The sequence below is a fragment of the Mustela nivalis genome (genome assembly GCF_964662115.1).
Source record: "Mustela nivalis genome assembly, chromosome: 2".
Lineage (NCBI taxonomy): Eukaryota > Metazoa > Chordata > Mammalia > Carnivora > Mustelidae > Mustela > Mustela nivalis.
Window position 1 is genome coordinate 154,733,002 of NC_139021.1, and position 18,599 is coordinate 154,751,600.

At 41.0% G+C, this 18,599-nt stretch overlaps 1 protein-coding gene and 1 long non-coding RNA gene across 4 annotated transcripts in view; both read left to right on the forward strand.

The window, feature by feature from the left end:
• The first annotated feature begins 12,435 nt into the window (after positions 1 to 12,435).
• Positions 12,436 to 18,599, forward strand: part of TBC1D12 (TBC1 domain family member 12) — a 100,517-nt gene continuing 94,353 nt past the window's right edge. The window contains exon 1 of one of the 3 annotated variants that reach the window (XM_082722093.1): positions 12,436 to 13,590. In XM_082722093.1, the coding sequence (XP_082578219.1) occupies positions 12,650 to 13,590 (941 nt within the window). In that variant the 5' untranslated portion in view covers positions 12,436 to 12,649. The remainder of the gene's footprint in view (positions 13,591 to 18,599) is intronic. The other 2 variants (XM_082722095.1, XM_082722094.1) reach the window with 2 other exon arrangements.
• LOC309860261 lies at positions 13,597 to 18,062 on the forward strand. The gene is made up of 3 exons (XR_014309285.1): positions 13,597 to 13,815; positions 15,505 to 15,687; positions 17,927 to 18,062. It is a non-coding gene; the product is annotated as an uncharacterized lncRNA (long non-coding RNA).

Below are 18,599 nucleotides of genomic sequence, written 5' to 3' on the forward strand. Positions count from 1 at the left end.
CCTGAAGTGAAGGCAGAGGCTTTAACCCACTGAGCCACCCAGGCGCCCCTATCAGATGCATTTTTTATTTAGTACTATATTCAGTTTTATTTCCTTTCAGCAATTCCTTTCTCTTCTCTTCCATAGACAACTATTTTAACACGTTTAACATAGATGAAGAATAGTTTAAAAATACCTAAGAAAATTTTTTTCTATATTCTTTTCTATTACTTTGGTAATAAAAATAAAGACATCATTGAGATATAAAGGGAAATATTTAATCTACTCCAGGTCTAGCCCCAAACATTTCTGAAAATACTAACACTTGATAAATTTAGTCCTCCTTATGCCAAATTTATGTAAAAATTCTCATTTGATTATAGCAGTAGCAGCTATTTGCAGAACTTGTCCCTGTTTTTGCAAGTCTGTCAATAGCTTTTTTTTTTAAATATTTTTATCTCTTTATGAGGGGGCGAGAGAGGAGGGACAGAGGGAATCTCAAGCGGAATCTTAAGCGGAACTTCAGGCATACTCCCTGCTGATGCGGGGCTTGATCTCATGCCCTTGAGATCATGACTGGAGGAGAAATCATGAGTCCCACACCTAACTGACTGAACCACCCAGGCACCCTTCAATAGATACTGATGAATGCTTTTTCTTTCAGATGTAACTGAATGCCCTCTTGCAGCATAAAAAATATTTTCAGCTCTCGTTTTGTCACAACACATAGCTATGGCATGTATATGGAAATAATTTCAAGAGCATTCTTGTAGAGGGTTACCATTGAATCAATTTTTAAAATTTTCATAAAAAGGAAGAGTATAAAAAATTCAAAAACCTCCATTAGTCTTCTTTCTTGTCTATCCTTTGTGGCCTTATCAAGCTAGTCATGCAGTTTTATGCATCATTGTCATTATAATATGTGATTGTATATCTCTACCTTTTATTTAATATTACTTTGTAAAATTTCTCCATATTTCTGCATTTTTATCATTTTAATCATCTGCCTATGTCACTGATATACTAGATTTTCCTATACTTCCTGTATTATTGACAGTATCAGTAATTTTTCTTTAAAGATTTTATTTATTTGAGAGAGAGAGAGCAAGAGAGAGAGAGCACAAGCAGGGCGAGTGGCAGAGGGAGATGGAGAAGCAGGCTTCCCACTGAGCAGAGAGCCTGACATGGGCCTCAATCCCAGGACTCTGAGACCATGACGGGGGCCCAAGGCAGACACTTTGCTGACTGAGCCACCCAGGCACCCCCACAATTTCAGTAATGTTAAGCCAAAACCTTGCCATAAGCATCTTTGTATAGCTTTTATTTTATTCTTTTGAATGATTTCCTTATGGCAGATTCCCAGGAGTAGGATTACAGTGCCTCTTAATACATGGCATTGGTTTGGTTCTCCAAAAGATCAGTGTGCATTTCTAAAGCATTTCATCTGTCTCTTGGTTTGTGGCTGTCCCTCTGTGGCTTACCCAACAGCAGCAGCTTTGTGATTTTACTATCATTTATTTCCCACACATATCTTATCCAGCTGAGTTACTCTGTAATACACATCCTTTCAATACTTGTTATCTAGCTATAATCCACAATCTTAGTCTTACTCACCCACTCTTACCAGGAAGGGTCTTTGCCAAGCATGCATGGAATTTAAACCATTTGTGGACATTGAAGATGATTTCAGTACCAATCCAAGTCACATGGTCCCACAGAAGGTTGCTTATTCCCATTGCTTTACAGAACTTTCTTGTGGATTTTGATATCAAATTTATTCTGAGTCTTGTCAACTGATTTCCAGATGGATGTGTTGACCACATTTTTGTTTAATCAGTTTATCATCAAACCTCATAAGCTCATCAAAGCTTTCAGATCAGCATATAGTGAGGATAACCTATGGTTATATTAGGTCTCACTAGTGCCTACTCAAGTCACTTGAGCTACTACTAGTGCAGCTCAAGTCATCTTTAGGTTAGGCATTTATCCATGGAAGATGAAATTGTGTGCATTCAAGAGTATAAATAGGAATCACCTTCAGGCAGTTTCTGAAATGGCTTTGAGGATTATAGATAGGCTTAATCTATTGAGTTGGGAATTTCCTGGGTGCTAGATATGTATTTTTTTAAAAGACTGTATTTATTTGAGACAGAAAGAGAGAGAGAGAGAGAGAGAGAGAGAGTGTGTGTGTGTGCATGAGATGGGGGAGGGGTAGAAGGAGAGAGACAAACAGACTCTCTGCTGAGCTGGGAGCCGGACTTGCGGCTTGATCCTAGGACCCTGAGATCATGACCTGAGCTGAAGTCACACACTTAACTGACTAAGCCACCCAGGTGCCCCTAGATATGTATTTTGATGGTAGTTTTATTCATCTATTAACTCATGTATTCATTTAGTAAATGTTTATTGAACAGCTACTCTGTCCTTGGCACTGTGCTAGTTATTATTGCTAAGAAAGTGAACAAAACAAACACAGAGCTTGCAGTGTAGAGTCCAGTCCAAAATGCTATGAGATTGGAGCTATGACAGTGGCTATAAAAAAAAAAGAGTGCTTTGAAAGCATATAACTGGAGTCTACTCAATTAGAGGGGAAGTCAAAGAAGAGTTATCAAGAAGGTATCATTAAAACTAAGTCCTTGGGGCACTTGGGTGGCTCAGTGGGTTAAGCCTCTGCCTTTAGCTCAGGTCATGATCCCAGGACCCTGGGATCGAGCCCCATACCAGGCTCTCTGCAAAGCGGGGAGCCTGCTTCCCCCTCTCTCTCTCTGCCTGCCTCTCGGCCTACTTGTGATCTCTCTCTGTTGAATAAACAAATAAAATCTTTCAAAAACTAAAACTGAGTCCTGGGGTGGGGGTGAGGGGGGGCGGGGAGTAGGCACCTGGGTGGCTCAGTTGTTAAGCCTCTGCCTTTGGCTCCTCTCTTGATCCCAGGGTCCTGGGATCAAGCTCCACGTTGGGCTTCCTGCTCAGGGTGGAGTCTGCTTCTCCTTCTCCTGCTTACCCTGCTTGTGTTCTGTCTCTCACTTTCTCTCTGTGTGAAATAAATAAATAAAATCTAAAGCAAAACAAAAACAAAACAAACAAACAAACAAAAAAACAACAACTAAGTCCTGGGGGATCCTGGGTGTCTCAGTAAGTTAAGCAGCCAGCTCTTGATCTCAGGGTCCTGAGTTCAGGCCCCACACTGGGCTCATGCTGGGCATGGAACCTACTTAAAAAATAATAAACAAACAAACAAGCAAACTGAGTCCTGAAGAAAGAGGAGTTAGCCCAGGTCAACAAGGTGGGGCTGAGTCCTCTAGGCAAGGAGACCAACATACATAAAGACCCTTAGGGAGAATGGGCTTTGCACATAATTTCAGAAACAGAGATAAGGATGATGTGCCTGAAACATGATGAGTAGGGAGAAGAGAACTGAGAAATGAGGCCGGAGAGACAGATACAAGTTAGTATAGCAAAAATCCCAGATCATTATGCAGAACATGCTAGATATAAGAGCTTGCAGAAGGAGTTTCATAGTAGCTGGAATGAAAAGAAGATAATTATGACTAAAGTCCAGGGATTCTGGGGAGAAGAGGGAGTGGAGACTAGATAGGTACATAGACTGTGAAGAGCTTTGTAGGTCATGAGAAAATATTTTGTTTTAGGAAGCCATTACATTTATTTATTTATTTATTTATTTATTTTTTAAGATTTTATTTATTTGACAGACAGAGATCACAAGCAGGCAGACAGGCAGGCAGAGAGAGAGAGAGGAGGAAGCAGGCTCCCCGCAGAGCAGAGAGCCCCACGCGGGACTCGATCCCAGGACCCCAAGACCACGACCCGAGCCAAAGGCAGCGGCTTAACCCACTGAGCCACCCAGGCGCCCCAAGCCATTACATTTAGATTAAGGAAGAAGAACCCTCCCCAAGTATCCTCAGAAAAATATAGCCTAAAAATGTAGGAGAAAAAAAAATGGAGAAAATAGGGCAATGAAAACTGAGGAAGAAATGTTTCTTTTCAAAGGTTAAAAGGTTATTATCATGATGATGACTAAAAAAGTAGGGCAGTGACAATATCAGTTTTGTGCTCATAAAAAAGTACTTTGGCTGCAGCCATGGAGAATGATTTGTGTGTGCCCCCAGCTGGAGGTTAATTCTGTCACCCAGGAAAAGATGATGGCAATTTAGTCTGGGTGGGTGGATATAGTGTGAAGTGAATAAATTTAAAAGATATTTACATTTGATCCTCAGACTTTATTCATATTATAGCTAAAAGTATATAAGGATTTTTCAGCTATCCAATTTCAGAGGCTTTAATGTAAACCATGATGACTATAGTTGATAACACCATATTATATTTTTATAAAGAACAGTAAAAATATTTTATCTAAAAAATACAAGACATGTAGAAGGTAAAAAAAGACAGACTTTAGTAACTTCTTTGTCTATTAGCTTCCTAGGGCTGCAATAACAAAATACCAAAACCTAAGTAGCTTTAAAAAACAGAAATTTATTCTGTCACAGTTCTGCAGACCAGAAATATGAAATCAAGGTGTTGGCAGGGTTGATTTCTTGTGAAGGTTCTGAGGGATAATTTACTTCATACTTCTCTCCTAGCTTGTGGTGGCTGTTAGCAATTATTTTGTTTTAAGATTTATTTATTTATTTATTTATTTATTTGTTAGAGAGAGCGCACACACACAGTAGGGAGGGGAAGAGAGAATCTCAAGCAGACTCCCTGCTGATCATGGTGCCTGATGCAGGGCTTAATCCCATGATCTTGAGATCATGACCTGAGCCAAAATCTAGAATTGGACACTCAACCAACTGAACTACCCAGGTGCCCCTAGAGTGATTCTTTGTGTTCCTTGGCTGGTAGACATATCCTTCCAGTCTCTGCCTTCTCCTTCACTTTCACTTTCCCATGTCTCTATGTGTCGTTTTTTTTTTCCTGTCTTTTTAAAGGACACCCATTACACCTTTTTATTAGCTCTATGAAGAGAGGGAGGCCTAATTCAGGATGATCTCATGTTAAGAGTGTCTGCAAATATCCTTTTCTAAATAGTCACATTCACAGGTACTAGAGGTTAGGACCTGGTCATATCTCTTGGGAGGTCATACCTCTTGAGAGTATAGTGAGCGCTATACTTGGCTAAGGGGATAAGGAAGAGATAAGTATCAAGGATTATTCTTGGGGCGCCTGGGTGGCTCAGTGGGTTAAGTCTCTGCCTTCGGCTCAGGTCATGATCCCGGGGTCCTGGGATCAAGCCCTGCATCGGGCTCTCTGATCGGCAGGGAGCCTGCTTCCCTTCCTCTCTCCCTTCCTCTCTCTCTGCCTGCCTCTCGGCCTACTTGTGATCTCTCTCTGTCAAATAAATAAATAAAAATCTTTAAAAAAAAGAAAAGGATTACTCTTGGGTTATAGGTTTGTACAATTAGACATACAGTGTTGTTATTCAGTAAGATATAGAATATTATAGTAAGAATAGATTTCAAGAAGGCAATTATGAATTTAAACTTGTATATACTAGATTTTAAATGGCTTTGATACCAGCAAGCAGAAATGTTGGGTAGACAGTTGGCCTGTCCGATCTGGAGTGATTGAGTGGATGGTGGTGGTGGATATTAAGATAGAAAACAATGGAAGAAAACCAGGAGAGACTCATTTTAGTCTTATTATGTTTATGATACCTAGATATATCTGTATGAGAATGTCATATAGTTGGATTATAACGTAGGAGTGGTAGGTTAAATTCTAGTCATCAGTTTATAGATGATCATCAAAATCTTGAGAATTAATGAGATTGCCTGGAGTACCGAGGGTTGAGTGAGAGAGAAGAGGCTTTAGACTTAGAGGAAGAAATCCTGTCTTCCAAGGAAGAAACAGAAGAGGTGGCCAAAGAGGGAAGAGGAAAACCAGGAGACTATGGCAACAATAGAGTAATGAAAACTAAGGAAAAAGAGTATTTCTTTCAAAAAGTTAACAGCTAGGGAAAGAAGTGTTTCAATATGGAAGGCGTAATCAACAGCATAAATGCTGTTGAAAGATCAAGCAACATGGAGATTGAAAACTTTCTATGGGATCAAGAATAAGAAAGTCATTAATGAGAGTAAAGAATAGTGTACGGAGGCTAGAACAGATTAAATGGGAGATGAGGAAATGCAGACATCTTTAAAACATTTTTTTGGAAATAACCTCAAACTTAGAAAAAGTTGCAAACATAAGGGGCACCTGAGTGGCTCAGTTAAGCATCTGCCTTCAGCTCAGCTCATGATCTCGGGGTCCAGGACTGAGCCCCTGCATCCGGATCCCTACTCAGTGGGAAGTCTGTTTCACCCTTTCCTTCTACCCGCCCCCCCCCACTTTCTCTCTCTCTCTTTCTCTCTCTCTCTCGCCTACTCTCTCAAATAAATAAAATCTTTTCTTTAAAAAAGAAAAAGTTGGAAGCATAAAAATAGCATGAAGAATACTCATATATCTTTCCCAGATTTTTCTACTGCTAACATTTTATCCAGTTCCACTTTGTCATGAGCTGTGTGTGTGTGTGTGTGTGTGTGTACGAATAGTTTTTTTTTCCCCTGAATTGTTTGAGGGTAAATTACATATATCATGACCCTTATCCTAAATACTCCACTGTATATTTCCTAAGAATAGAAGTATTTTCTTATAGATCTGATACAGCAATTATAAATTATAAATATCAATTATAATGATAACTATCAATATTTACATTGACACCTTTATTTAACCCACTGTGCATATGACAATTGTGTTGGTTGGTGTAATAGTATCCTTCATAGACTGTTTTCTTTTTCTCTACAGAGTACAAAATCAAGTTTAGGGGCAGGTATTACATCTAATTACTATTTTGTTTTAATCTTCTTTCATCTCAACTATGTCCACAGCTTTTCTTTGTCTTTCATGATAATGGCATTTTTTGAAGAATGAGAATCCCCCATTTTATTTTCTAAATAGAATTTTCCTCCTTTTGAATTTGATTATTTTGAGGTTATATTATTATTATATGATTTTGAGGTTATTTTGATTAGATTGAGGTTATACATTCTCGGCCACACTGTGTCTTTTTCACAGTATCGCATCTAAGTGTGCACAATGTGTAAACAGCTTTTTTTTTTTCAAGATTTTTATGCATTTATTTGGCAGATGGAGATCACAAGTAGGCAGAGAGGCAGGCAGGGAGAGAGGGGGAAGCAGGCTCCCCACCAAGCAGAGAGGCCGATGTGGGGCTCGATCCCAAGACCTTGGGATCATGACCCAAGCCAAAGGCAGAGGCTTTAACTCACTGAGCCACCCAGGTGCCCCTGTAAACAGCTTTTTAAAGAAGCTTGCTTGCTCAGCAAAGAAGAGAGATAAATTTGTAGCTATAAGCCAGTATTTCTCAACGTTGGTTGTAAATTAGAATTACTTGAATAGCTTTTAATATCAATGCAGGGCTCCTCTTCTAGAGATATTGACTTAATTGGCCTTGGGTGGTGTCCAGACATTAAGCATTTTTAAAACTTCCTAAATGTTATTAATTTGCAGGTGAGTTTGAGAAACATTGCTCTAAGAGTATGTGGGTGGTGACAGAGGTGATTTAACATGATAGAAGTTAAAGCACGTTTGAAAGATTTTTGGAAATCCTAGTACATAAGAAAAAGATTGAGGATTAAAGAAGGATATGAAGGGTTTTGACACCTTTTGTTTGAGGCCTTTGTACTCTCCTTGAGTACAGTTGTAGCAAAATTATATTATGGGATAAGGGACCATATTTACCAGTACGAGGATCGTACTGGTAGAATATGACAAATTGTATGTGTATTGAGATTTTCCGTGAAAGTCAAGTTTTCTTAGAAAACGAAAGAATCCAAAGTATACTTGCGGTTTTCCATATTTTAACTGTTAATTAATATTTTGTCACAGAGATTAAAAATAGCCTTTCTCAGGGGAACCCTCTTACACTGTTGGTGGGAATGCAAACTGGTGCATCCACTCTGGAAAACAGTATGGAGATTCCTCAAAAAGTTGAAAATAGAACTACCCTATAAACCAGCAATTGCCCTACTGGGTATTTACCCAAGAGATACAAATGTAGTGATCCAAAGGGGCACATGCACCCCAGCGTTTATAGCAGCAATGTCCACAATACCCAAACTATGGAAAGAGCCCAGATGTCTATCAACAAACAGATGAATGAATAAAGAAAAAGTGGTGTGTGTATATATACACAATGAAATATTACTCAGCCATCAAAAAAAGAAATCTTGCCATTTGCAATGACATTGATGGAAATAGAAGTTTTTATGCTAAGTGAAATAAGTCAAAGAGAGAAAGACAATTACCATAGTATTTCACTCATGTGAAATTAAGAGACAAAAAAGAGGATCATAGGGGAAAGGAGGGAAAACTAAAACAAGATGAAATCAGAGAGGGAGACAAACCATAAAAGACTCTCGATCATAGGAAACAAAGTGAGGATTGCTGAAGGGGAATGGTGGGGGGGACAGGGTAAATGGGTGATGGACATTAAGGAGGGGATATAATGTAGTAAGCACTGAATGTTATATAAGACTGATGAATGAGAGTGCCTTAGTGGCTCAGCTGGTTAAGCATCCGCCCAGGTCATGATCTCAGGATCCTGAGATAGAGCCCTGCATATGACTCCCTGCTCCGTGGGGAGTCTGCTTTTCCCTTCCCTTCTGATATTCCCCCAACTTGTGTGTGCTCTCTCTCTCTCTCTCTCAAATAAATACATAAAACTTAAAAAAAAAAAAATAGACTGACGAATCACTGAACTCTATCTCTAAAACTAAAAAATTTTTTAAAAAATCCTTTCTCATAATAGTTTCACCTTATTTATAGGAATGTGCCAGGATATTTTATTTATGCCTAAAGTTGTAGTAATATAATATGGTATCAAAGGTTTTTAATATGGGGGGACCTGGCTGGGTCAGTTGGAAGAACACATGACTCTTGATCTTGGAGTAATAGATCAAGCCCCAGGTAGGGTGTAGAGATTACTTAAATAAGTAAAACAAAAAAAAAAGTTTTTAATGTCAAACTCTTAAGGACCACAAAAAGAATATGCTACACCTTGAAAGTAGACTTCTTAAAAATTTGTAAGATGGTATGTATTACTTACCAGATAAGACAGAATCTTTTACTGTTGAAAGTAGAAAATATAACCACTAATGCCTAAGAAGAATGACTGAAATACTTTATTATGAAATACATATTATTGTAGAAAAAGCTACAAAATGTGAATGTGCTTCAGTTTTGAAATCTTTACTGAGAAAACAGTCGTATTGTATGGGCTATTATAATTCATAAAACTTTCATTGGTATTGACCAGGGGAAAGAGATGAACTAAATAAACCATTTAGAGAAATTGGTAGTTTAAAATACTGTAGTATATTTCATAGAGGGAGAAATAGAGCTAGAAAGGAGTATGTCAACAAGTTAGTTAGAAAAGGTTTGAAAGGGGCACCTTGGGTGGCTCAGTAGGTTAAGCAGTTGCCTTCAGCTCAGGCCATGATCCCAGAACCCTGGGACGGAGTCCTGCATTGCACTCCCTGCTTATTGGGGAACCGACCTTTCTCTCTCTGCTCCTTCAGCTTTTGCTCTCTCGCTCATGCTCTCTTTCGCAAGCAAATAAAAACTTAAGAAAAAAAAAAAAAGAAAAGATTTGAAAAATTTAGAAGTTAAGAAAGTTAGAAAAGAAAAAAGTTGAAACAAGATTGTGATTAGAGGGGCCCCTGGGTGGCTCAGTGGGTTAAGTCTCTGCCTTTAGCTCAGGTCATGATCCCAGGGTCCTGGAATCAAGCCCTGAATCAGGCTCTCTGCTCAGCGGGGAGCCTGCTTCCTTCTCTCTCTCTGCTTGCCTCTCTGCCTACTTGTGATTTCTGTCAAACAAACAAACAAATAAATAAATAAATAAATAAAGATTGTGATTAGACTCTTTCAGTTATCCTCATCTTTACCATCATATAACTATACTTATGTATAGGTAGCTTCTAAATTAATTTAAATTTCTTTTATTGAGGTGAAAATTTATATAAAATACAGCTACTTAAACATGTACAATTAAAAAAGTGTACAATTCAGTGCTATTTAGTGCATTTGTCATGTCATGCAAACACCACCTATATCTAGTTGGAAAACATTTTCAACACCCCGTATCCATCAGGTAGTCTGTCCCTATTTCTACCCCTCACCCCAGTCATTGGCAATCACCAATTTGTTTTCTTTCTCAATGGATTTACCTATTCTGGATAGTTCATACAAATGAAATTATACAATGTGGACCTTTTGTGTCTGGTTTCTTTAACTTAGCATAGTTTTTGAAATTCATCTACTTTCTATCATATATCCATACTTCGTTTCTTTTTATGGCTGAATAATAGTCTATTGTATAAATGTCACATTCTGTTTATTCATTCCTCTGTTGATGAACATTTGGGTTGTCTCTATATTTTGGTTTCTAATTTTGCTGCTGTGAATATTCAAGTGTAAGTTTTTGTGTGAAAATCTGTTATCAGTTCTTTTGGGTACAGATCTAGGAGTGGAATTGCCAGGTCATATGGCAATTCAGTATTTAACTTCATTGAGGAACCACCAAACATTTTCCATAGCAGCCATGCCATTTACATTTCTACTAGCAATGTTTGAGGATTATACTTTTTCCACATCCTCTTTCCACTTTTTTGAATATAGCTATTCTAGTCAATTTGAGTACCATGTCATTTGGTTTTGATTTACATTTCCCTCTTGACTAATGATATTGAGCATTATTTTATATGCTTACTAATAGCTATTATCATATATTCTTTTGAGAAATATCTGTTCAAGTATTTACCCACTTTAAAATCGGGTTGTCTTGTTAAGTTGTAAGAGTTCTTTATATATTCTGGATACTAACTCTTATCAGATATATGATTTACAAATATTTCCTCTCTTCCTATATTGGTTTTTCCACCTGTGTCCTGGAAGTCATTTCTTCTTCTGAAAAATCTTGGCAATAAATATATTGCTAACTGTGCCTCTGCCACTTAGTCCTTCCTAAGGCCTTCAGATATGCTCATTATAAAAGACACTTGTTTCTTAAAGTGGGTGCTGAGTACATAAGTGCTCATTTTATTTACATATTTTACTGTTACTCATATATAGGTTATATTCCTTCTTGTATATAGAAGAAAAAAAATATAAAGGCTTGGCAATGGGCTTCCTCTCATTACTACCCCATTCTCCTATTTCTTTCCTCTCTTTTCATTGATATACTTCTAGAATGAGTGGCCAATATTTCCCCCTTCATTTTATCTACAGCTAATTCCTCTTTAATCCTTTGCAGTACAACTTCTTTGCCCATCTTGAAATAATAACACCTCTGATTCTCTGCCCCACCTCCGTCTTTATTCCTTCTTCCCAGGGTAAGTCACTAATGACTCACTTTGTTGCAATATGTTCATGACTCTTCGAGTCTCCAAAGAGAAGCCCTAACCTAAATTTTAGAACTCTTTTTTTTTTTTTAAAGATTTTATTTATTTATTAGACAGAGAGAGATCATAAGTAGGCAGAGAGGCAAGCAGAGAGAGAGAGGAGGAAGCAGGCTCCCCGCTGCGCAGAGAGCCCGACGCGGGGCTTGATCCCAGGCCCCTGAGATCATGACCTGAGCCGAAGGCAGCGGCCCAACCCACTGAGCCACCCAGGCGCCCCCGTAAATTTTAGAACTCTTAACTATATCCTGGACAGTCCCAGTCTTTCACTTTACCGGATATATTTCCCCTATTAATCAAGGGTTTTTTGTTTGTTTGTTTGTTTTCTAATCCAAATCCCATTTCTTCAAACCACATTAGTTTCAGTCGCATGAGTTTTGTAGTAATTGCTGGTTCCTCCCTCTTCAGTCGCTCCTTAAATCAGTTATCACGTCTTGTGATTTCTACTTTAAATGCCTTTCATTTCCACTCAGTGACTATCACCCCATTTCAATCCATTATCATGGGGTGCTGGAATTATTTCAACAGTCCCTCTCCGTCTGATTCCACTTCCTTTCCCTCCTTAAGTGATAATGGAAATTTTTAAGAAAAATTATGTTATGAAACGTGGGTCTAGGTAAGAAAGATTCCTTTGGTAGTATCGTGGAAGATGAAGTGGAGAAGGGAGGGTGTTGACATGAAGCAAAGACTCCCTGAATTATGGCAATGGCAGTATGGAAGATGTATGAAAAAGCGTAAAGTCCACTGGTGACCCATTGAAGCTGGAAGGACGTATATCTAATATCCTGTATTCCACTTCTATAAATTAAGTACGTCAAGTGAATTTTGCTCACGGAGGCAAACCGGTGCCTGTTAAGTATTGTCTCGCTCGGAGTGAGCCAACCAGCCTCCATCATCCAGATGGCGGATCCCAGATTGGCCGCCCGAGTGTCAGGGAGCGGCCTCTCTAGCTACTATCTCTATGGTTCGCGGAATCTCCAGGTCGCGGTTTGACCGGGCCGGCGTTTGCGCGTGCGCGAGCTCCGGCGCGTGCCCGCCCTCCCGCAACTGCCCAAAGCCCCGGGTGGGAGGGGTGGGTCTGGGAACGTTGCGGCGGTAGCCGCCGCGTCCCCAACCCCTAGGGTTATTCCGGGGCCGAGCCTGTGCCAGGGGCTCTTCCGTCGCCCCCTCGGGCGGCACTCACCCGGCCCTAGATGGTGGGTCCGGACGATGCCGGAACCTGCTCGGGAAGAAACCCCAAGTTGCTCCCGGTGCCGGCGCCGGAGCCCGCGGGCCAGGACGGGAAGATGATCCGGGCCACCGGCGGCTTTGGCGGAGGCGTCGGCGCTGTGGAGCGGCCGGCGGAGGAGGAGGGGGAGGAAGAGGAGGAGACGACGCCTCAGCAGCTCCTTCGGCGCTACCTCGCGGCGGCCGGGGGACAGCTGGAGCCGGGGCTGTGCTACTGTCCACTCCCCGCTGGCCAGCCCCGCGCCCCCCCGTCCCCGGCAGCTCCGCGCTCGGACGCCTGCCCGCGGGACCCGGGCTCCAAGCATCTGGGCGCAGAGGTGGCGGATGCCCGCACGCCGCGGCATAGAGGCATGACCAACGGGGACTCGGGCTTTCTGCCGGGCCAGGACTGTCGGGACCTGGAGGAGGCTCGCGGGCTGGCCCGCGCGGGCGGTCGGGATCCGCGCCACCGCCGTCTCCGCCTTGAGGGGCCTGGCGACGAGGACGCGGACGGCGCGGACAGCCCGTCCGACTGGGCCGCGCCGCTCGAAGACCCGCTGCGGAGCTGCTGCCTTGCAGCGGCGGACCCTGACAAACCGCAGGGCGCGGGCGGCGGCTCGGAGGGCGGCCGCGCCAGCGACGGCGGCAGCAGCAGTGAAGACGTGGAGCGGCCGGGAGCAGGCGCTGAGGGTCCCGACGAGGGCGCGTCCGCCGCCGCCTCGGCCGAGAGGACTAGCGGGGGCGCCGGCGTAGAGCCGCGCCCCGGCGTCTCGGACGTTCACGTGAACTCTCGGAACACGTTCGAGGTGAGCCGCGACCACCTGCCCCCCGCCGGGCCGCCGGTGCCCGCGCCCGCCGCGGAGCAGGGCGCCGCGGGGCCTTCGGCCCGGGCTCGACGGAGCGGCGGTTTCGCCGACTTCTTCGCCAGGTACAGCGCAGGTTGCGCCGGGGCTCGGGGCGGGCTCGGGGCCGGGGCGGAGGTCGAGGCCGGGAGTTGGCCGAGAGAGGCGTGGAGACCGCCTCCGTCCGGGCTCTTTGCTGGCGTCAGTACTTAGCTTTGATTTGTCACCGGGAGAAGAGGAACTGGGTCTGCACTGTGTTGCCTGTCAGAGAAGTTGCCAACTTTCTGGGGAGCGAATCTTTCTGTTCCTCTGTAGGTTGGAGGCTCTACCTGCGCTTCACACCTGGTTTCCGTGTATTCAGGTCCTGGCAGTGTGCTAATGCCACCGCTGCAGTTTTGCCTCCTGCGGAAAAGCAGACAGCCTACTACGAGGATTAGGGGTGGTGTGTGGGGTTGGAGGTGGGCGCGGCGGTAATGTGTGTACCGGGTGTGGTTGTGGAAGAGAAAGGGAAGTCATTTTGCAGACATGACTATTTGTGTGGAGTCTAAAACCCATTCAAGTGACTTGGGAATTCTTGAAATTAGAACTGATCGTGTTTCATAGTGTTTAACTGTTTCAGTGGCTTTTATTAAAATGCAGTCAGTCTCGGGTTTAGAATTTGATTCCGGCCCTTAAAGCCAAGTTACTATGGCGCTTTATCTCCAAAATCCCTTTTCTGTACTTCTGCCAAATAGGCCTACGCTTTTTTCAGCAACTTTTAAATTTTTGATGCCATTGTATTTGTTTTGACCTGCTATTCTTGAAATTAAGTAATGGTGCTGGACATTGCAGATTTCGGAATAGGGTTTGATAGGGATAAATTACTCATCCTAATGCACATTAATGAAATGCCAATTTTCCTGGACTCTTCTTGCTTGATACGCTTTTTTTCTTTTAATCTCTAAGCAAATTTCCCAACTTGTAAACTCTCCCCTTCAGAGTTCTCCTGTGCTTTTGCTTCCTTTTCAGGGATCTTGATAGAAATGAAGCAAATTCTACAGCTCCAGTTTTAGAGGATTATACAATCTGTGTGCATTTTTGTAGACACACAATTTTCTGATTGTAATTTTTTTCTATTTTATTATCATTTATTTTCCCTTGTATGGATTTATAAACTTGTTTACATGAAGATCGGGAAATCCTAATTTTGTCTTACTTGTAGGACAAAATATATAGTAGTGAGATCTGTATTTGTGCCTATAGTTGCAAAAATATACAAAAATATACTTAAAGCTTATAGTGGTAGTATTTTAAAAGTTTGCAAGGTGAGCTAAGCTTATACATTTGTGAACTTTGGGTATTTTTTGGTCATGTTTTGATGTCAGGTGTCAGGCAGTTTTAGACCTGGAAGGGGCTTTGGAGATCGCTAATTCAATCACAGAATGCCTGCTCTGTGCCCCCATTGGGAACAGAGATGATTTGCACAGTAGAGTGCAGACTAGTAGGTATTAAGTTAGAAGACAGATTGGTATATATGCATTGTAAATTATGAGCAATAACAAGGCAAATCTATTATAAAAGGTTTTTCATATTAACAGTAGGATGGAATTTTGATTTTTTTTCTTTAATCTGTAGACAAATAGGATTTCAGTTAATATAAGTAGCGACATTTATATAGCCCTATTAAGCAAGTGTATCAGAGCACTGGATTTGAAGTCAGAAAACAGGTACCATGAAGTTAATTTCTCTAAGCCTCATTTTTCTTAATCGACATTTGAATGTCAAGATTCTAGATGTCAATTGCTTCTTTGTATAAGATACTTGGAAAGGGACACAGTCAAGAGGCACAATTTTTCTTTTAGCATTTAACCGAAACCCTACTTGGTTTTGGAACACCTTAAAGACAGAGACTATGATATTCGTCTCTGAGTCTACAGTACCTAGCAGTGATATTGAAAACCTTGCTCAGTTTGTGTTGGATTGGCAACTTTCATAGATTCTTCCTCTTCACCATTCTCTAGGTTGTGTAATTTTATTTTTTGTTAGTAAGTCAACTTGGGGCTTGAGCTCCTGACTCTGAGCTGAAGACCTGAGCTGAGATCAAGAGATCTACTGACTGAGCCATCCAGGTGCCCAGAGTAATTTTGAAGAAGCCTCCCATCCCTGGGTAGAATAATTAGAAATTTCCTTTGTCTTGACAACCTGTGAGTTTTTTTTTGTCATTGTTGTTGTTGTTTTCCCTTCATGTGTACAATTGTCATTTTTTTTTAAAGATTTTATTTATTTATTTGATAGATATCACAAGTAGGCAGGGAGGCAGGCAGAGATAGAGAGGAAGGTAAGCAGGCTCCCTGCTGAGCAGAGAGTCTGATGTGGGGCTTGATCCAAGGACTCTGGGATCATTACTTGAGCCAAAGGCAGAGGCTTTGACCCACTGATCCCCCCAGGTGTCCCTACAGTTGTCATTCTTAAGCCTGGAGCTCCAGATGTGGGATCCCTATGGGGATATCTTGTTCTAGGACATGTTCTTGGGAGCAATCCCTCCCTTCAGCCACTTCATTTTTTAATGAGGAAGTTCACTATCTACATAAGGTATTTTAGGTAGCTAATGGCAGAGCTGGAATTAGAAACCAGGATTCCTGATTTTCAGACCAGGTTAACATTTGATCACAATTTGCATTCACCCATGGCTTTTTTCTCTCCCACCTGATTATCCTCCATCTTTCTTCTCTTTCTACTTTCTTCTCTTTGTCTTTCTTCTCTTTCTTACTATATATATCTTACTATTATAGATCTATAATAGAAATACTTTTAAGGAATAGATTCATGTTTGTTTTAACTTAAGTAGAGAGAGGGGAACATATTACAACGGTTTATCTATTACTACAAAGTTATCTTCAGTTGAGACACATCATTGACAGAAGCTTCATTGAGTAGGGTAGAAGTTCTGTAGGAGCTAAAGGAGTTTTGTCGAGGATGGGACTGCCCTCCATCTCCTACTTTACTTCTTTTTCAGATGCAGTGAGCTCTTGTTCTGTCCTGGTTGGGGCCTTGCCTCAGCTTCACATGGGCATCCCTCTGTGAATAAATGGTGACTTGACTATGGGAGCCCCAGAACTAATATTCCCTCAGATCCTTGGTCTTTTCCTGTCCATAAATGTTTAAAATGTTAGGTTAGGGAGCACCTGGGATGGCTCAGTCATTTGAGCTTGGACTCTTGGTTCTGCTCATGATCTCAGGGTTGTGAGATCCAGTATGGCATCCAGCTCCATGCTCATTGGGGAGTCTGCTTGAGATTCTCTCCCTCCCCCTGCCTCTCCACTGCTTGTGGATGCTCACTTGCTCTCTCTTTCTCCCCTTCTCTCTCTCTCAAATAAGTAAGTCTTAAAAAAAAAATAAAATGCTAGGTGGATCTACTACTGTCACCCACTTAGCAGTAAGGAGGAGTTGAAAACTTAAAAAAATATATATCTTATGTTTCCAGGCTAGCTTTCATTCTTTAAGGATCTGTTTATTACTCTTTCTTTCTTTCTTTTTTAAGATTTTATTTATTTATTTGAGAGAGAGAAAGTGAAAGAGAGCACAAGACAGGGGAGGGTCAGAGGGAGAAGCACACTCCCTGAGCCCGATGTGGGATTCAATTATGTGACTCCAGGATCATAACCTGAGCCAGTGTCAGCTGTTTAACCCAACTGAGCCACCTAGGCACCCCTGTTTATTACTCTTTCAAAGATAAAATAAATTTAAATTATTTAAATGCATCCTTCAAGCAAATTCATGTCTTAATTTTTTTCAATCTAGAAAGATTTATTTTTTAGATAAGGTACACCTTTTATAGGTATTTTTTATAGGTATATTTTTAAAGCTGTTTAACACTTTTGAGTTTTGTTCAGATTGTACTGGCACAGTTACTGTTATTTAGAAACACACAAGTATCTGTTGCCAGGTAGTGCCGATATTTTTTTCTTACAAAGTCTTCATGTGAATCATGAGAATTGGGTGGCCTTAAAAGGCATAGCTCAGGTAGAGAAGAAAGTATTGAAGATTTTTTCCTTACTTTTAAAAAGGAGAATTGACATTGTAGATTATGAAACATACAGATCCATGTAGCTTTTCCAGTAATTATTGACTTCTGAAACTTACTTAATGCTGTGGTAAAAGATTATTTTCACAGAACACATATTAAAGTTAGACTGAACATGGAAGACTAAAGGCTCGTTTAGTGATTTCTTTTCCTTTTTAAAAAATTTTTATTAAGAAGGCTCCACACCCAGGATGGGGCTTGAACTCCCCACCCTGAGATCAAGGTCTAAGATCAAGGCCTGAGCTGAGATCAAGAGTCAGACACTTAACCAACTGAGCCACTCAGATGTCCCATGTAATTTTTCTTTATTTAAGGTTCTCAGAAACAACAAAATCAACCACATTTCTTTTTCCACCTAGAATTTGTGCTGGTTGGCAAGATCATAATTCACCTGACCGAACTATCGGAGACTTCTGTCAGATCGGGCTCCCTTATTTGCTGCACAGCATGTATTCCTCCCAACCAACTAAAATAAAAGCCTGTTTCACAAAAAAATTCCTTTTTCAGCATTTCAATAAAGAAGAGGCAAAATATCACATTTCTGATAAGTTTTAAAAGATTTTTAGAGTTACCCAAATCAGGGGTACAGTATAATTATTTGTAAGGGGAATGAAGGAATATCTTGATTTAAATATTAAATTAAAATATATATTAAGTTTTTGTTACTGCAAGAGATTACAAAAAATGTAGAAGTATTCTTTTCTATATCACTAGTGAAACACATTTGACATTACATTTTTAGGAAAGCTGAAAATAATGTATAATCCATTGCTCTAGAATAAAAGTAAGACCCTTTAAAATTTTAGTATATGTGCTGCCGAAGCGAGCACAAGACCCACCCTTTAAAATTTTAGAATGTTGTGAAGCTACCCATTATATTAGATTAAGGAGCTGATGGCTCAAGAGCCTTTTGTATTATTTGTTCCCTGTATCTGATATTCACTACCCCCATTCCCCCCACCCCACCATTGAGTGCTTTCTTAAGGCACAAAACACTAAATTACTGGAAATACAGCTCTGGTTCAAGGACAT